Here is a 14,114-nt window from a genome sequence, read left to right as displayed (position 1 = left end):
TCCAGCAGGTGGTAGTACCCAACTAGACCGCAAACACTGAGTTTCAGGAACTGAGAGGAATAATTTGTACCTGGAAAAAATTGAAAGGATTTGGAGAAGTGGAGGTTTCCAAGGACCAGGTCATGCAAGTACAAATGAGACTGGCAACCCAGAAGCAGAAGGCTCTCATTAATGTGATGTGGAATCTTCAATAAACACCTAGTGCTTGATCGTGACATGAACATGCCCCTTGTTCAAGAAGGCACACAAGTGTCACTCTTATGAGTTTCCAAGAAGACATCAAATTTCCAAGGTATATTGAACATGGCAGAAGAAAAGGATCATGTAGACTAACAGAAGGCAGGAGAAAACACAGCAAATTGTATTAAATGAGTCCCGGTGGCTTAAGAAGAACTTTCTTCATTAGGCTTTCAGTTCCTAATAATTTTATATAACCCAAATCCCGACTGCTATTGTGACTAATACAGGATACATGTTATTTCTTTTCAATGTCAACTTTTGTTCAGGAAAAATGGGAAACAATTCTCTTCCTTGACCCTATCTGACAAAGCAGAAGCCAAAGATTTATACAAATGAAAATAAGGGTGAGTCAGAGCACTTTATCCCATAAATAACAAAAATGGATTAAGGCTGACTTGTCTCCAGGCAACCTATATAAATACAGTCACATAACCCTGATTTTAGTATATAAAATAGGTGATCAAGAGATTCACTTAAAATTATTTATGGCTGTCTCTTTACTGTTTTAATAGATTTTAAACACTGCTTCCTTGCCAGTGGTCTCATTGTAAACCTTCCCTCATGAAGACTGCAGGCAAAGCTATTTCTTCTGCCAAGATTCAAATGCTTATTATTGGATCTCTCAAAGCAGATTTAGTTTAAAGAGTTTGACATCTACAAAAAAATTGTGAATACATAATGATTGGAAGACTTTTTAAATTTAAATGTACATAAATATATAGATATATCAGCAAATGAATGATGATAAATTAATGTATAATACAAATTAAAATCTCCTAAAAACTAAACCAAAAGTGCATGTAAACATGACTGATAGATACCAAATAAAATAGTAGGTAAATGATCAGGGATATTATCCACAAATCATGGACTAGAATGAATGAATTAGATATCCTTCAAATTACAGAGAAAATTAATTTAGAATAAAAAAATAACAAAGACAAGTAATTCAAAGTTTTCATTTTTAATATCTTTAATAAAGTCACAAACCAAGAAATAATGTTCGTCTGAGAAAATATTTAAATATTTTATTTTTATATAAATAGAAAAAAGCCAGCAAAAGAATGCATAGAGTATGTCCTAGATGTTTTTAACATGATCTAACAGTTAAACAATTGGCTTTTAAATGAGGTTTTTAAGAGGGACTTCATGGCCTTCAAAGCGGCATTACACCGGGTGAGGGTCATCCTCCCTCCCGAGCCCATCATTCCTAGATTTGTATCTCAACTCCACAATTTCCTAGCTGTGTGTGGTACTTAACCTCTCTGTGCTTGCATGCTCAATTGCTTTTTCTACAAAATAGGGATAATAACAGTGTCACCTCAAAGGGTGGTTGTGATGATTATATGAGATAATCCAGTAAAGTCTTGGCACAGTGCCTGGCACCTAGTAAGCACTTAATAAATACCAGTTATTGTTATTGATATTACTGATATCTGCCTACTTTTATTTCTTTTTTTCTTGCTGATGGAGACTGGTTTGACGCCCTACTAAAGGAACTTTTTTTTACGTTAGCATTAGTATTAGAAGATCTGAGGTCTGGTCCTGGCTCCACCACTTACCAGATGTATGGCCTGAGATAAATCTCTTAATCAGTTTCACCAACTGTAAAATGGGATCAATAATTTGTGTTCTACCCCTAGCGTCTACCCCTATCACTCAGGCCAGATGAGATAACATGAGATAGTATTGTTTTGTTTTGCTTCTTTGATGTAAAGCATTATTCACATGTAAAATCTGATGATGGTGATGACGATGGCTTTGGGATTCAGGGTACCATTTAAGTGTAAAGGAATACAGTATTGAGGCCTCACTATGCCAGATTACAGGTCACCACTTCTGACTGTCACATCACCGCCTTCAACTTTACAATGACACTCCTCTCAATAAACAAGGAGAGAGAGAAGCAGACAGAAAGAAAGACAGAGAGACAGAAATTAATACTCAGACCCAGTTAGACTTTCTTGATCCTTTATCATTACTATTATATTACTAATTGCTATTTTTATTTTATCATTCTTGGTCTAAAGAACCTTTAAAAATCTTTTTTTAAAGAGGAAAATGAAAGTCAAATATTTGGCTGGAACCCAGGTCTCCTGGCGTACAGTACTACATTCCTTCCTCTAAGATAGCAAATTACATATTCAGATACATTTATTTTACAAAGCAGGGTATGGAATCATATAAACAGAAACATCCCATCTATATTTAAATTACAGAGAAAAAACTAGAAGAAAATACCTAAATTATTGTTTCTCTGCATTTTATAAATTTCTACACTATATGTTAAACTTTAACGAAAAAAAGTGAGTAAAAATATCCTAAAACATATGATGTTCTTGGTAATCTAAGTGAAAAGAGATAGCTATGACAATGAGCCCATTTTCTGAGGATTATGAAAGAATACTGCTTTTGAGAATTACCGAGATCATGAAGAAAGAACACAGTCCTGGGACAACGAGACTTAATCATTAGGTGGGGCTTCTTTCTGACTCTGTTTTATGTTCCTGAGTTTAGCTCTCTTCAGAAGTTTGGTGCAAAGATAATAGATCATTGATCTGCTCTCGTTTTACAAATCTCATTTTAATTAAGAGTTTCTAATAAAAGAATTATGTCTCTTTCTAAGTCAGGCCTTGGTAAGCTTGGGATAAAATATGCTATAAATTATTACATGGCTGCACTGGTGCAAAGTTATGTGCAATGCAGGGTTTTAAAAATTCAAGCGCATATCATCAAGTTCTGCCACTTTACAGATAAAGCCAACATGTCCAATTAAAAACATGCTGAAAATGAATCCAGCACTACTGTTTTATTATGCATCTACTGAACTTTATTTTTAGAATCACTTTTAGCAAGGCTATCTTAAATACTTTTTAAAAATTCTAAGTCCTCCTCCTCTGGCTTTCACAGAACTGATACCCGTGGTGGGGTGACAGCATTACACAGCAAAAAAATCAGCAGGCTATGTTACAGCTGAAAGCTAAATCTTTCTCTCATAAAACATGAACATTCCAGATATAGAATTTCAAAACTGATTAAGTTTATATTTGGAACGATATAAAGATATGAAATGTTTTTTAATTTTTTAAATACTTCATTTAACTTTTCATAAAAACAGTCAGTGGCAGAAATATAAGGCAATATTCAATGAATAAAAATATTTGGCAAGGGAAACAAACACCATTTCAGTGCTTAATGTTAGAAAAAGGACACTGTGGTTCAGATGGACTTGTTTTAATTAAAGACAATAGGCACATGTACGTCCCGCACATGTACGTCCCAATTTTTCTGATAAGAAACAGCCTCTCTTCCCTGAGGATATTTTTATTTTGGTTTCAACATCTGAAATCAAAAAGACCAAAAGTCAAAGCTGCTTTTACAGTTTGACATCCCGAGGCTCAAGTAGAAATAAGTACTATAGTTTTCATTTTCCTTATGTTCCCACTCCAGGGTCCTCAGTCCCTACGTTTCTACAACAGCCCGTTAAATAATTAGCAAAGGACAATTTATAAATAATCACTCATCATGTGTTGTAGAATCAGATCCCAGGCAAAAGGATCAAGTTTAAGACATCTCAGTATGTTGAGAGAAAGTACAGTTCACCTAGTCTTACACAGATTAAGCCTAGAACCTGACAGTGGCGTCTTCCATCCGGAGCATCTTGCCTGCTGTCGGGTTCCCACATTCCACCCTCTTTGCATTTTTGTGCATCAAAAAAGTGTTCTTTAAAATGTAAGGAAATACGGGAAGAAGAAAGAAAATGCCCAGCTCCTTATTTTTCTAACCTTATTTTTTGACCCAATGAATAAACCCCTTATGCAAAGGATATTTTCCCCATTATCATTAAATAAGACCTCACAATAGCTGTCTCAACTACAAAGTTAATGTTTGTACTTTACCTACTGAACGAACACATAGCATACTCTGTGTTTCCCTATAAAGTGATTCAAAACACACTGAGCTTATGGTACAACAATCCAGAGATAATGTCATTAAAAATATATTACATCTAAATCATATGTGTAACTTCCCTATTTGGAATAAACTATAAAAGTATCATAGTCAAACTCAACAGTGTTGTAAATTCAGATAAATCCTCATGCTTCTTTTCTCTCTTGTTAACGTTTTCAGAAGATTCCGTAGCCTTCGTGTCAATAGAGTAAAAAAGGCAAAACCTTACATTTTTTTCTATCAGAAACATTAGAGTGGTAAATGTTCTTCAAAAATATGAGACAAAGAGGGAAAAATGAATGTCACAGCTTTTTTTTAAAAAGTTTTTATAGTAAACTCACTGATGGGCATAACCTTCAAGTCACCTTCAGGAAGAGTGATTAAAGTGAAAATTCTAATATAAAATAAAGCGTTTTGTTAAATATGGAAATGGATCAATCATTTTTAAGCCAGAGGGAACTTTTTTTCCTCAGTAAGACAACTGTTATAAGTCTCTAGGTTATCCTACTGCAGCCACACTGAACAATACTTCATGTGACATTGAAGTTAGAATTTTAAGCTAGAGGCACTAACTAGATTTGGCCTGAGTAATTGGCTATTATTTTATTTGTACACAATGCTTTCCTCCTTCTGTAACCAGTTGGAAGCTTAACAATTTCCGAGCTGGTTTAGGTAAAAGGCAAAACAGGTTAATTACGAAGTTAGACATGTGTTTCCTCGTAAAGGTCTCTCTGCAGAGTCATCTCATTTTCAAAGCCCTGAAGAAAACTAAGAGCAGCAGCCTGCCCGTTAACCGTTTGCTCTCATCGCAGAAAGCGCTTTCAATGCATAGGCAACGTGAAACGGCCAAGGGTTTCTCTATTTTTTAATAAAAGCAGAAAGTAATAAGTAACTAAGGCATAATTACTTCACAATTAGCATTTGGTCTTATCAGATGGCATCTTGCAGTGTCCAACCTGGAGACTGTCAGTACTTCACAGAAGGGCAGGGAATTTTCTTTCTCTTTTCTTTTACATATCCACCTGAAACCAGAAAATCCTGTTTTCACAATATTCACAAGTCAGTCCTCTCACTCTATCATCTGTCTCGCCCAACAGCTTGAGACATGGGCTCTCCTTGCCTGAAAGACAACCCGTCACTCAGCAAACTAGAACATCCTTCCCCCACACAGCCTGCAATGCTGCAGTTACCCAGTAATGAACCAAAAGTAACTCCCTAACTTAACCCTTTCTATTTTAAAATACAAATGGGCCAATAGATCTTATAAAAATAAAAAATAAAAATAAAAACCTCTAGAAACCCAGGCCTTTTGTGATTACTTGCTGATTGATATGATCTTGTTATTTAATAACACAAGGACTAGAGAAAGCAGGCTGTGAAAAGAAAATATGTAAGTTTGGGGTCTCTACTTTTCACAAGCAGTGGTTTCTTCTCAGCCATGGCAAGCATTTCACAGGCACTCACTGTGCCTGTGGCCCCAGCAAACTCGGTCATTAGTCCTGCTTCCTGCTCTTCACTTTGTCGTGCAGTATTCTGAAGTTTTTTACCCTGAATTGCCCCCAAAGCACTATGCAAAAAGAGGGACATTTTAACAGTTAGCAGTGCACCAGACAGCAGGAAGTCTGTGTAGATTCCTTGCTTAAATAAACATGTTTAAAGATATGGAAAAATCTATTCCAAATCAGTCCTTAAAATCTAAACAGGGAAATATATTTTAAATGGAGGAAAAAATATCTCGTTTTGTTCAAGGTTGTGGTGAATCGGTTTGGCAACTTTTAAATTAATTTTAAATTAATTCAGATGTTTTTCAATCATTGCAGTTACATACAAGGAGGACTGAACAGAAAGATGACAAAGCAATTGCTTGTGTTCAAACTTATCATAAACTATATTTCCCTGGACTTTTCATCTCAGCAGATTTCAAATTCCCATTTCCAAGCAATATTTGACCTTCAAATTTCAGGCCCTGGGTCTCTTGATTTCCTGCATCCATCATATGTTAAAAAAACCCAAACTAGGCTACAAGTATATTATTTGTTACCTAACTTGAATGAATTTTAGTTGTTTTCAAAATCTGCAATCTGTAGATTGTGCCAACCCCGCATTGCAGAGAAATCTTAGCGTGCGATTCCAGCTTGGCTCCTGCAAACAGAGTCACTACAAACAGGCTTTAATTGTATTTACTCGGAGAGAAGAGGGGGAAGGAAACCCCCGCCAACCTGACAGGCCCTGCTGGGTGATGAGCCCCCGGGCAGCTGGATCTCCCGGCTTGCCGGCCTGGGCGCTGTCCTTGGTGCTGCCGGCGCCATAGCAAGCCAAGCGCCTTACCTTCTGCCCATGCGGAAGCTGCGGACGTCCCCCAAACGTTAAGCAGAATGTAGCGCCATATCCCACTTTTAATACAAATAACTACCCCGGCCCATCCTCTTTGTCCCCTTCCCGAAGGCTTCAGGCTGACCGTTCCTCAAAGTCTTTTTGTTTTTTTCTTCTAGGCCCAACTCCTCTGCGCTCAACTCGGGCTGCTTTAAGACAAGGAGTGGGGGAAGGGGAGGGAGGCAAGGGGAGATGAGGATGGGGGAGGGGAGGAATGTAGGGGGAGGGGAGGAAGAAGTAGGGGAGAAGGAGCGGACGGGAAGGAAAAGGTCCAGGAGGAAGGGGCTCAGAGAGAAGGGCGGAGTGAGTGGGACTAGAGAAAGCTTAAAGAGGGACGGCGAAGAGATGCCAAAAAGAGGGGGAAGTGATTAAGCACAGAAGAGGCGTAAAGAAAAAAGTAATGGAGAAAGGGCAAAAGAAGAGAAAGCCATGAGGATAAGAGTGAAGAGGGCTAGAAAAATGACAAAGGGGCCAGCGAGTCGGGAGAAAAGCTGCCCGAACAGCGGCAGAGTGACTCAACAAAGAAAGGGCGTTGGGTGAATACTCGCACCGAGAGCGTAAATGCAATCCAAAGGTGAAGAGAAATGGAGAGAGGGGGCTTGAGGGGCGACAAGTGGTCTGGGACCGAAAGGAGAGCTGGGGGAGGGGCCGGGGCCAGGGCAGCAAAGTCCGGGGTCCAACGCAGCGTGGGCCCACGTGGAGCGGGCGCTGAATCACTGTAGGCTGTCTTTACCCCCCCACCCCTCCTCCCGGCCCGGTGCCCGCAATCCCCGCCTCCTCGGCCGCCGCCTCCACGGGGCGGGGCCCTGGCCCGGGTCCAGCCGCCGCGGCTATAAATGGGCTGCGGAGAGGCCAGCAGAACGCTGTGACAGCCACACGCCCCAAGGCCGTCAAGATGAGCTACACATTGGACTCGCTGGGCAACCCGTCCGCCTACCGGCGGGTAACCGAAACCCGCTCGAGCTTCAGCCGTGTTAGCGGCTCCCCGTCCAGCGGCTTCCGCTCTCAGTCATGGTCCCGCGGCTCACCCAGCACCGTGTCCTCCTCCTACAAGCGCAGCGCGCTTGGCCCGCGCCTCGCCTACAGTTCGGCCATGCTCAGCTCCGCTGAGAGCAGCCTCGACTTCAGCCAGTCCTCGTCCCTGCTCAACGGCGGCTCCGGGCCGGGCGGCGACTACAAGCTCTCCCGCTCCAACGAGAAGGAGCAGCTGCAGGGGCTGAACGACCGCTTCGCGGGCTACATCGAGAAGGTGCACTACCTGGAGCAGCAGAACAAGGAGATCGAGGCGGAGATCCAGGCGCTGCGGCAGAAGCAGGCCTCGCACGCCCAGCTGGGCGACGCGTACGACCAAGAGATCCGCGAGCTGCGCACCACACTCGAGCTGGTGAATCACGAGAAGGCTCAGGTGCAGCTGGACTCGGACCACCTGGAGGAAGACATCCACCGGCTCAAGGAGCGCTTCGAGGAGGAGGCACGGCTGCGCGACGACACCGAGGCGGCCATCCGCGCGCTGCGCAAAGACATCGAGGAGGCGTCGCTGGTCAAGGTGGAGCTGGACAAGAAGGTGCAGTCGCTGCAGGATGAGGTGGCCTTCCTGCGGAGCAATCACGAGGAGGAGGTGGCCGACCTGCTGGCCCAGATCCAGGCGTCGCACATCACAGTGGAGCGCAAAGACTACCTGAAGACAGACATCTCGACGGCGCTGAAGGAGATCCGCTCCCAGCTCGAGTGTCACTCCGACCAGAATATGCACCAGGCGGAAGAGTGGTTTAAGTGCCGCTACGCCAAGCTCACCGAAGCGGCCGAGCAGAACAAGGAGGCCATCCGCTCCGCCAAGGAAGAGATCGCCGAGTACCGGCGCCAGCTGCAGTCCAAGAGCATCGAGCTCGAGTCAGTGCGCGGCACCAAGGAGTCCCTGGAGCGGCAGCTCAGCGACATAGAGGAGCGCCACAACCACGATCTCAGCAGCTACCAGGTAGGAACCGCGGCTGCGCAGCCAGCCTGCGCCAGCGCCAGCGCCGCGCGCCCCCGACACTCAGGCACGCGCCCCGGCGCGCTCTCCGCCGCGCTCCCTGGCGGCCGCTGGTCAGTGCGCGCGCGCGCGCGCGCGCGAGCCGCCGACCCAAGTCGATGCGCAAAGCTGCCTCGCCACTCTCCGTCCTTTCCACACTCCTCCCCACCCACCATCCCCAGCTCCTAAGAACCCTGACCTTTTTCAAAACGTGCTTCTTTTCCTCGGGAGTTCTAGTTTTGCACGCTTGCACATTTAAAGTAGGAGGTATACATTCGGGTAGTTGATAAAGCAGCAACTTTAGGATAGCTTGTGCAGAACCACATGCATTCTCAAGTTTTCCGGCCGTGATCGAAAGAATACTCAAAATTGTCTTTGGCCCAAAGGGGTCAGATGGGAAGAGCTAGGTCAGCCGTGGGGTTTCCCCATGCATATTTGTTTCCTGTTGAGACATATTCTAGATCCACTGGTCTCAGCGCATGATGTGTCTAGAAAGTGTCTTATTGATCCTGACTTTTTGAGAATTCCTTAGATTTTTTTTTAAGGGAGGGAAAGTGGCTAGGTATCCTCCTCGAGGGTTGCAGAGCTGGAGGGAGTCGGAGTGGGAGCGGAGAGAGGGTAGCGAGTGGTTTGCGAAAGTTGCTGTTTGGAAGGATGAGTCTGTGGCTGTGTCTGTTTCAGGACACCATCCAGCAGTTGGAAAATGAGCTTCGGGGCACCAAGTGGGAAATGGCTCGTCACTTGCGAGAATACCAGGATCTCCTGAACGTCAAGATGGCTCTGGATATCGAGATCGCTGCGTACAGGTACCGTGATCACTGCGGACGTGGCCGAAATGCTAACTGGCACTACAAAGGCTGTTCTGGCAGAACCTTCACCACTCTAACTTAAAGCAGACAGGTTGCAGGAGTCTTAAATCAGTGCCGGGTTTTCTTTCCCAATTAAAAAGAAATTATTCTAAAGAATTGCAGTTATTGCAGTTATACAACTTTCAAAGTAAACAGTTGAAATAAAATGTTTTGAAGGAGAGCACCAGTTAATTTCAGTGCTTATGCTTAAATTTTTTTATTTTAGTGAAAAATTTTTTCCCAATGTTTGGAACAAAAATGGAATTTTAGTTTTTAATATTTCATCTAGTGGTTTCAGCTTTTCAACTTTATAATGTCAAGGACAAACACCAGGAGATTCAATTTCTCTGTTTCTCTCTTAGAGCTTACTATTGCCATCAGCTGGCTTAGAATAGATACAAATTGATACATATATATTCTATTACATATATATTCATACATATTATATATATATTCTAATACATATATATTCTGTCTATTTAGATTTATGTGTATAGATCTAGATATACACAGCCAGAGAGAGAGAGAGAAGAGATTATAGGTCTACTAAATGATATCAACTTGCTGTTGACTGAGTTCATAGGAGAAAATCCTTGACTAAACAGTTTTTCTACTACCAATAAGGTCATTATAATATTACAAGAATAAATTGCACACAGGAATAAATAAATTCCTGTCTAACTTTTCAGGAAACCTGAATAATTATATTAAATAAGCATTTTATGGTCAAAATTGCAGACCAATTTATAACTTGATACACTCATATTAGCACCTCGCTATGATATATATATATATAGCCTAAATTCTGATATATGCTAAATAGTTTTGTAAATTTTTTGAACATTATATTTGCTAAAAGAAATTTAGTATACATTCTGAAAGTCCAAATGCTCAAGAAGGTTACTCAGGTTTTTTTTAGCCACTTAGGGAGCTTTTCAGCATATTCATGTTGCACCATATCAACTGCCTCAGAGCTGAGATTTGGTGGCTGGGTGTGGTTGGTGGACTATTGGGCATGGTGAGTTACTGCAGGTTATTGGCTGGTGGTCCATGAGAATCTGTCTGTGTCACTGAATATGACACAATATACCAGTGAAATTATAATAGGTATTACACCGGCTTAATGGAATCTTTTATTTCTGTGATTCTATTTATTCAAAGGTATCTACTGCATTATCCATAATGTACTGAAGCTCAGAAGGCCCAATGAAATTTTAGTTGTCTTGTCTTTTTTGATTCTCTCCTTAGGAAACTTCTGGAGGGTGAAGAGACCAGATTTAGCACATTTTCAGGAAGCATCACTGGGCCGCTATATATACAGCGACAGCCCTCTGTCACAATATCCAGTAAGATTCAAAAAACCAAGGTAGAGGTTCCCAAGCTAAAGGTCCAGCACAAATTTGTCGAAGAGATCATAGAGGAAACCAAAGTGGAAGATGAGAAATCAGAAATGGAAGTTGCCCTGACAGCCATTGCAGAGGAATTGGCAGTTTCCGTGACAGCAGAGGAGAAGGGAGAGGAGGCAAGAGAAAAGGAAGAGGAACCAGAAGCTGAAGAAGTTGTAGCTGCCAAAAAGTCTCCAGTGAAAGCTGCTGCACCCGAACTTAAAGGAGAAGAAGAAGGAGAAAAGGCGGAGGAAGAAGGCCGAGAGGAAGAAGAGGAGGAGGAGGAGGAGGGTGCTAAATCAGACCAAGCCGAAGAAGGAGGATCCGAGAAGGAAGCTTCCAGTGGAAAAGAGGAAGGTGAGCAGGAAGAAGAAGGAGAAACAGAGGCTGAAGGTGAAGGAGAGGAAGCCGAAGCTAAGGATGAAAAGAAAACCGAGGAAAAAAGTGAAGTGGCTCCCAAGGAGGAGCTGGCGGCAGAAGCCAAGGTGGAGAAGCCAGAGAAAGCCAAGTCCCCGGTGCCAAAATCGCCGGTGGAAGAGGTGAAACCAAAAGCAGAAGCTGGAGCTGGGAAAGGTGAACAGAAAGAGGAAGAAGAGAAAGTAGTGGAAGAAAAGAAAGAAGAAGCAAAGGAAGCTCCCAAGGAAGAGAAGGTAGAGAAAAAGGAGGAGAAGCCAAAAGATGTGCCAGAGAAGAAGAAGGCTGAATCCCCTGTAAAGGAGGAGGTCGTGGAGGAAGTGGTCACCAAATCAGTAAAGGTGAGCTTGGAGAAAGAGGCCAAAGCGGAGAAGCCACAGCAGCAGGAGAAGGAGAAGGAGAAGGAGAAGGAGAAAGCAGAAGAGGGAGGGGGTGAGAAGGAAGGCAGTGATCAAGCTTTAAAGGAATCCAAGAAGGAAGACATGGCTGTAAATGGGGAGGTGGAAGGCAAGGAGGAGGAGCAGGAAACTAAGGAGAAAGGCAGTGGGGGAGAAGAGGAAAAAGGGGTTGTCACCAATGGGCTAGACTTGAGCCCAGAGGATGAAAAGAAGGCGGGTGAGAGAAGTGAGGAAAAAGTGGTGGTGACCAAAAAGATAGAAAAAATCACCAGTGAGGGGGGAGATGGTGCTACCAAATACATCACTAAATCTGTAACCGTCACTCAAAAGGTCGAAGAGCATGAAGAGACCTTTGAGGAGAAACTAGTGTCTACTAAAAAGGTAGAGAAGGTCACTTCACACGCCATAGTCAAGGAAGTCACCCAGAGTGACTAATATTTGAGTCTACTGCAAAAGGTTAAGCCATATGACAATTTCAAAATGCATGTGATTGACAGCTTCAAAACAGAACGGGTTCTCCCATGGGGGCTCCAGACATTGTATTTTACTTTGTGCAATATGAGGGAACTGCATGCAAACTCGGGGTGCTCCCTCCTCAGGCTTTGGGGGATTCAAATGCATGATATTGTATGTACCTGGGGAATTAGCCAATTCCCTAAGCTGTTGGAAGGGGGGCACTCAGAGGGATGTCTTGAGATGTATTATGCAAAGAACCAACTGAGCCAAAAATAGTAAATGAAACAGAGAACTCTCTTAGCCTTAAGAAAGCTATATGTGAATAATTATGTTTACCTCACTGGTGCATTTAAAATGGACTTTTGTTCATGGGAGAACCTCGTTGACATGCAGTTTGCAAGCTTTCGTTGATTGATGTTAAACGTCACAGCAGTACTTGCTCAATAAAGGTCATATTGGAAACATAGTCAATTGTTTGGTGTTATGTCATTTCCAAGTGAAAGCTCCACTACCTGACCTTTCTTTCTCTTGAATAGATTATTTGGGGAATTATAAGCAACCTGCAATGCTTATCACTATTTCCCTGAGAGTGATTACTGGGAAAATATAATCACTGAAAAGATTTTCAGGTGTCAAAATCTTTACTTAGACCAACCTTCATCCTAAAATTTTAAAATTATATTTTTGAAATAAAAGCGTAAGATAAATAGATAAAATTGGTGGGATAGAAGTCGTCAGTCTCCAGGTGTTTCGATCCCACACTGGAACTCAGAGAACCTCAAGGTGAGAGGGACAATAAAGGAGTCACAACTTGGAGTTGGGACAAAAGGACCTCATGGATTGATAGCAATGTGTCCAGAAGAAGCGGGACTGAAATCACCAACAGTCCTAACAAGAAACGTGGAGTCTCAGATGCCCAGTTCTGGTTTACACGCGTGCACGCACGCGTGCGCGCACACACACACACACACATCTGCAGCACTGATTCTTGATTTGGTTTACGGAGACTTATACTTTTAGTGTTTTACTCATTAGGGAAAATGATGTCAAAAATCTATAAAATACTTCACATAGAAAAAGAAAAACAGGATTCTCTGATATAAGCAATAAGTATTTTAAATTTTTAAAAAAAGGCCTGATCTTGACCAAGGAAATAATACAAATTCCTTTTCAAAATGTATCTATTCTAGACCTTTAAGACCATTAATAATAAATTAATGTAGTATTTGTTCCAAGTCCATATTCTTTTCTTATCAATAGGATCATCCCAATAATATAATGCTAGATGCTCTTTCTAATGGCTTTTCAAAATACTCCTATTTTAATTTCTAAATGTACCCAGGAAACTCATTGCTAATGTCAATATTTGTAATGATATTTCCCAATCATTAGCCATTTGCCAATCCTCACAATTTTGCTATGTCTGCATATAATTTGTACAATTATTTATGTACATTTTTTCTTTAAAACAACTCATGTTTTATGCTAAAACACTAATTTTTCTGAAGCAATAATATCCATGACACCCAAGGTAAAACAGGATTTTTAATCAGCAAAAACTTACTTTAGTTATGTAGAATTTAAAAATAAAAAAGAGTATATTGGAAGGATATAGGATAACTCTTGGGATGGAAGGATCAGCCAAAGAGGCGGGTGCTGGGGAAGACCAGCCGGGACAGCCCCAGGAATGGAAGTAGCAGGAGTCATCATGCAGTCACAGGGCTAACTGAACTCAGAACTTTGTATCGCTTCATTGGAAGTTCAGAAACAGAGCACACACTTGCCTCACACTTTGGTCAGCAAAGGAAGACGAACTTTGATTGACAGTCCCACCAAGACTGACACCAATGATGCAGCAGCATTTCCCCAAAGAAAAGTCGGGGAGCTGTTATCTGAAGTAGAAATAGAGGCTGGATCTATATGATATGCTACTTGAGTTTTTAAAATACCTACTAAATATATAGCCATTATTATAAAAATACTCATCTGTCTACGCTTAAAATCATCTCATTTTCCAGCGCTGGCCCCTGAGTCTACC

The 14,114-nt window shown here is 42.1% G+C and overlaps 1 protein-coding gene across 1 annotated transcript; it reads left to right on the top strand.

Moving 5' to 3' along the window:
- The first annotated feature begins 7,412 nt into the window (after nt 1-7,412).
- On the top strand, nt 7,413-12,566 carry NEFM (neurofilament medium chain). The gene is made up of 3 exons (XM_058550506.1): nt 7,413-8,539; nt 9,257-9,381; nt 10,672-12,566. Exons 1-3 carry the CDS (start codon nt 7,460-7,462, stop codon nt 12,053-12,055), a joined length of 2,589 nt encoding a protein of 862 aa, XP_058406489.1. The 5' UTR covers nt 7,413-7,459; the 3' UTR covers nt 12,056-12,566.
- The last annotated feature ends 1,548 nt before the right edge of the window (nt 12,567-14,114 follow it).

This window comes from Diceros bicornis, chromosome 11 (assembly GCF_020826845.1).
Source record: "Diceros bicornis minor isolate mBicDic1 chromosome 11, mDicBic1.mat.cur, whole genome shotgun sequence".
NCBI lineage: Eukaryota > Metazoa > Chordata > Mammalia > Perissodactyla > Rhinocerotidae > Diceros > Diceros bicornis.
The sequence above is the reverse complement of the archived record's forward strand: the minus strand, read 5'-3'. Positions and strand labels throughout refer to the sequence as shown.

Excerpts from the sequence above, each read along its gene's own strand:
- NEFM (XM_058550506.1), top strand. The coding sequence starts at position 7,460 with ATGAGCTACACATTGGACTCGCTGGGCAACCCGTCCGCCTACCGGCGG. Across the intron at positions 8,540-9,256 it reads ACGATCTCAGCAGCTACCAG|GACACCATCCAGCAGTTGGA; the intron begins GTAGGAACCGCG and ends TGTCTGTTTCAG. Across the intron at positions 9,382-10,671 it reads ATCGAGATCGCTGCGTACAG|GAAACTTCTGGAGGGTGAAG; the intron begins GTACCGTGATCA and ends TTCTCTCCTTAG.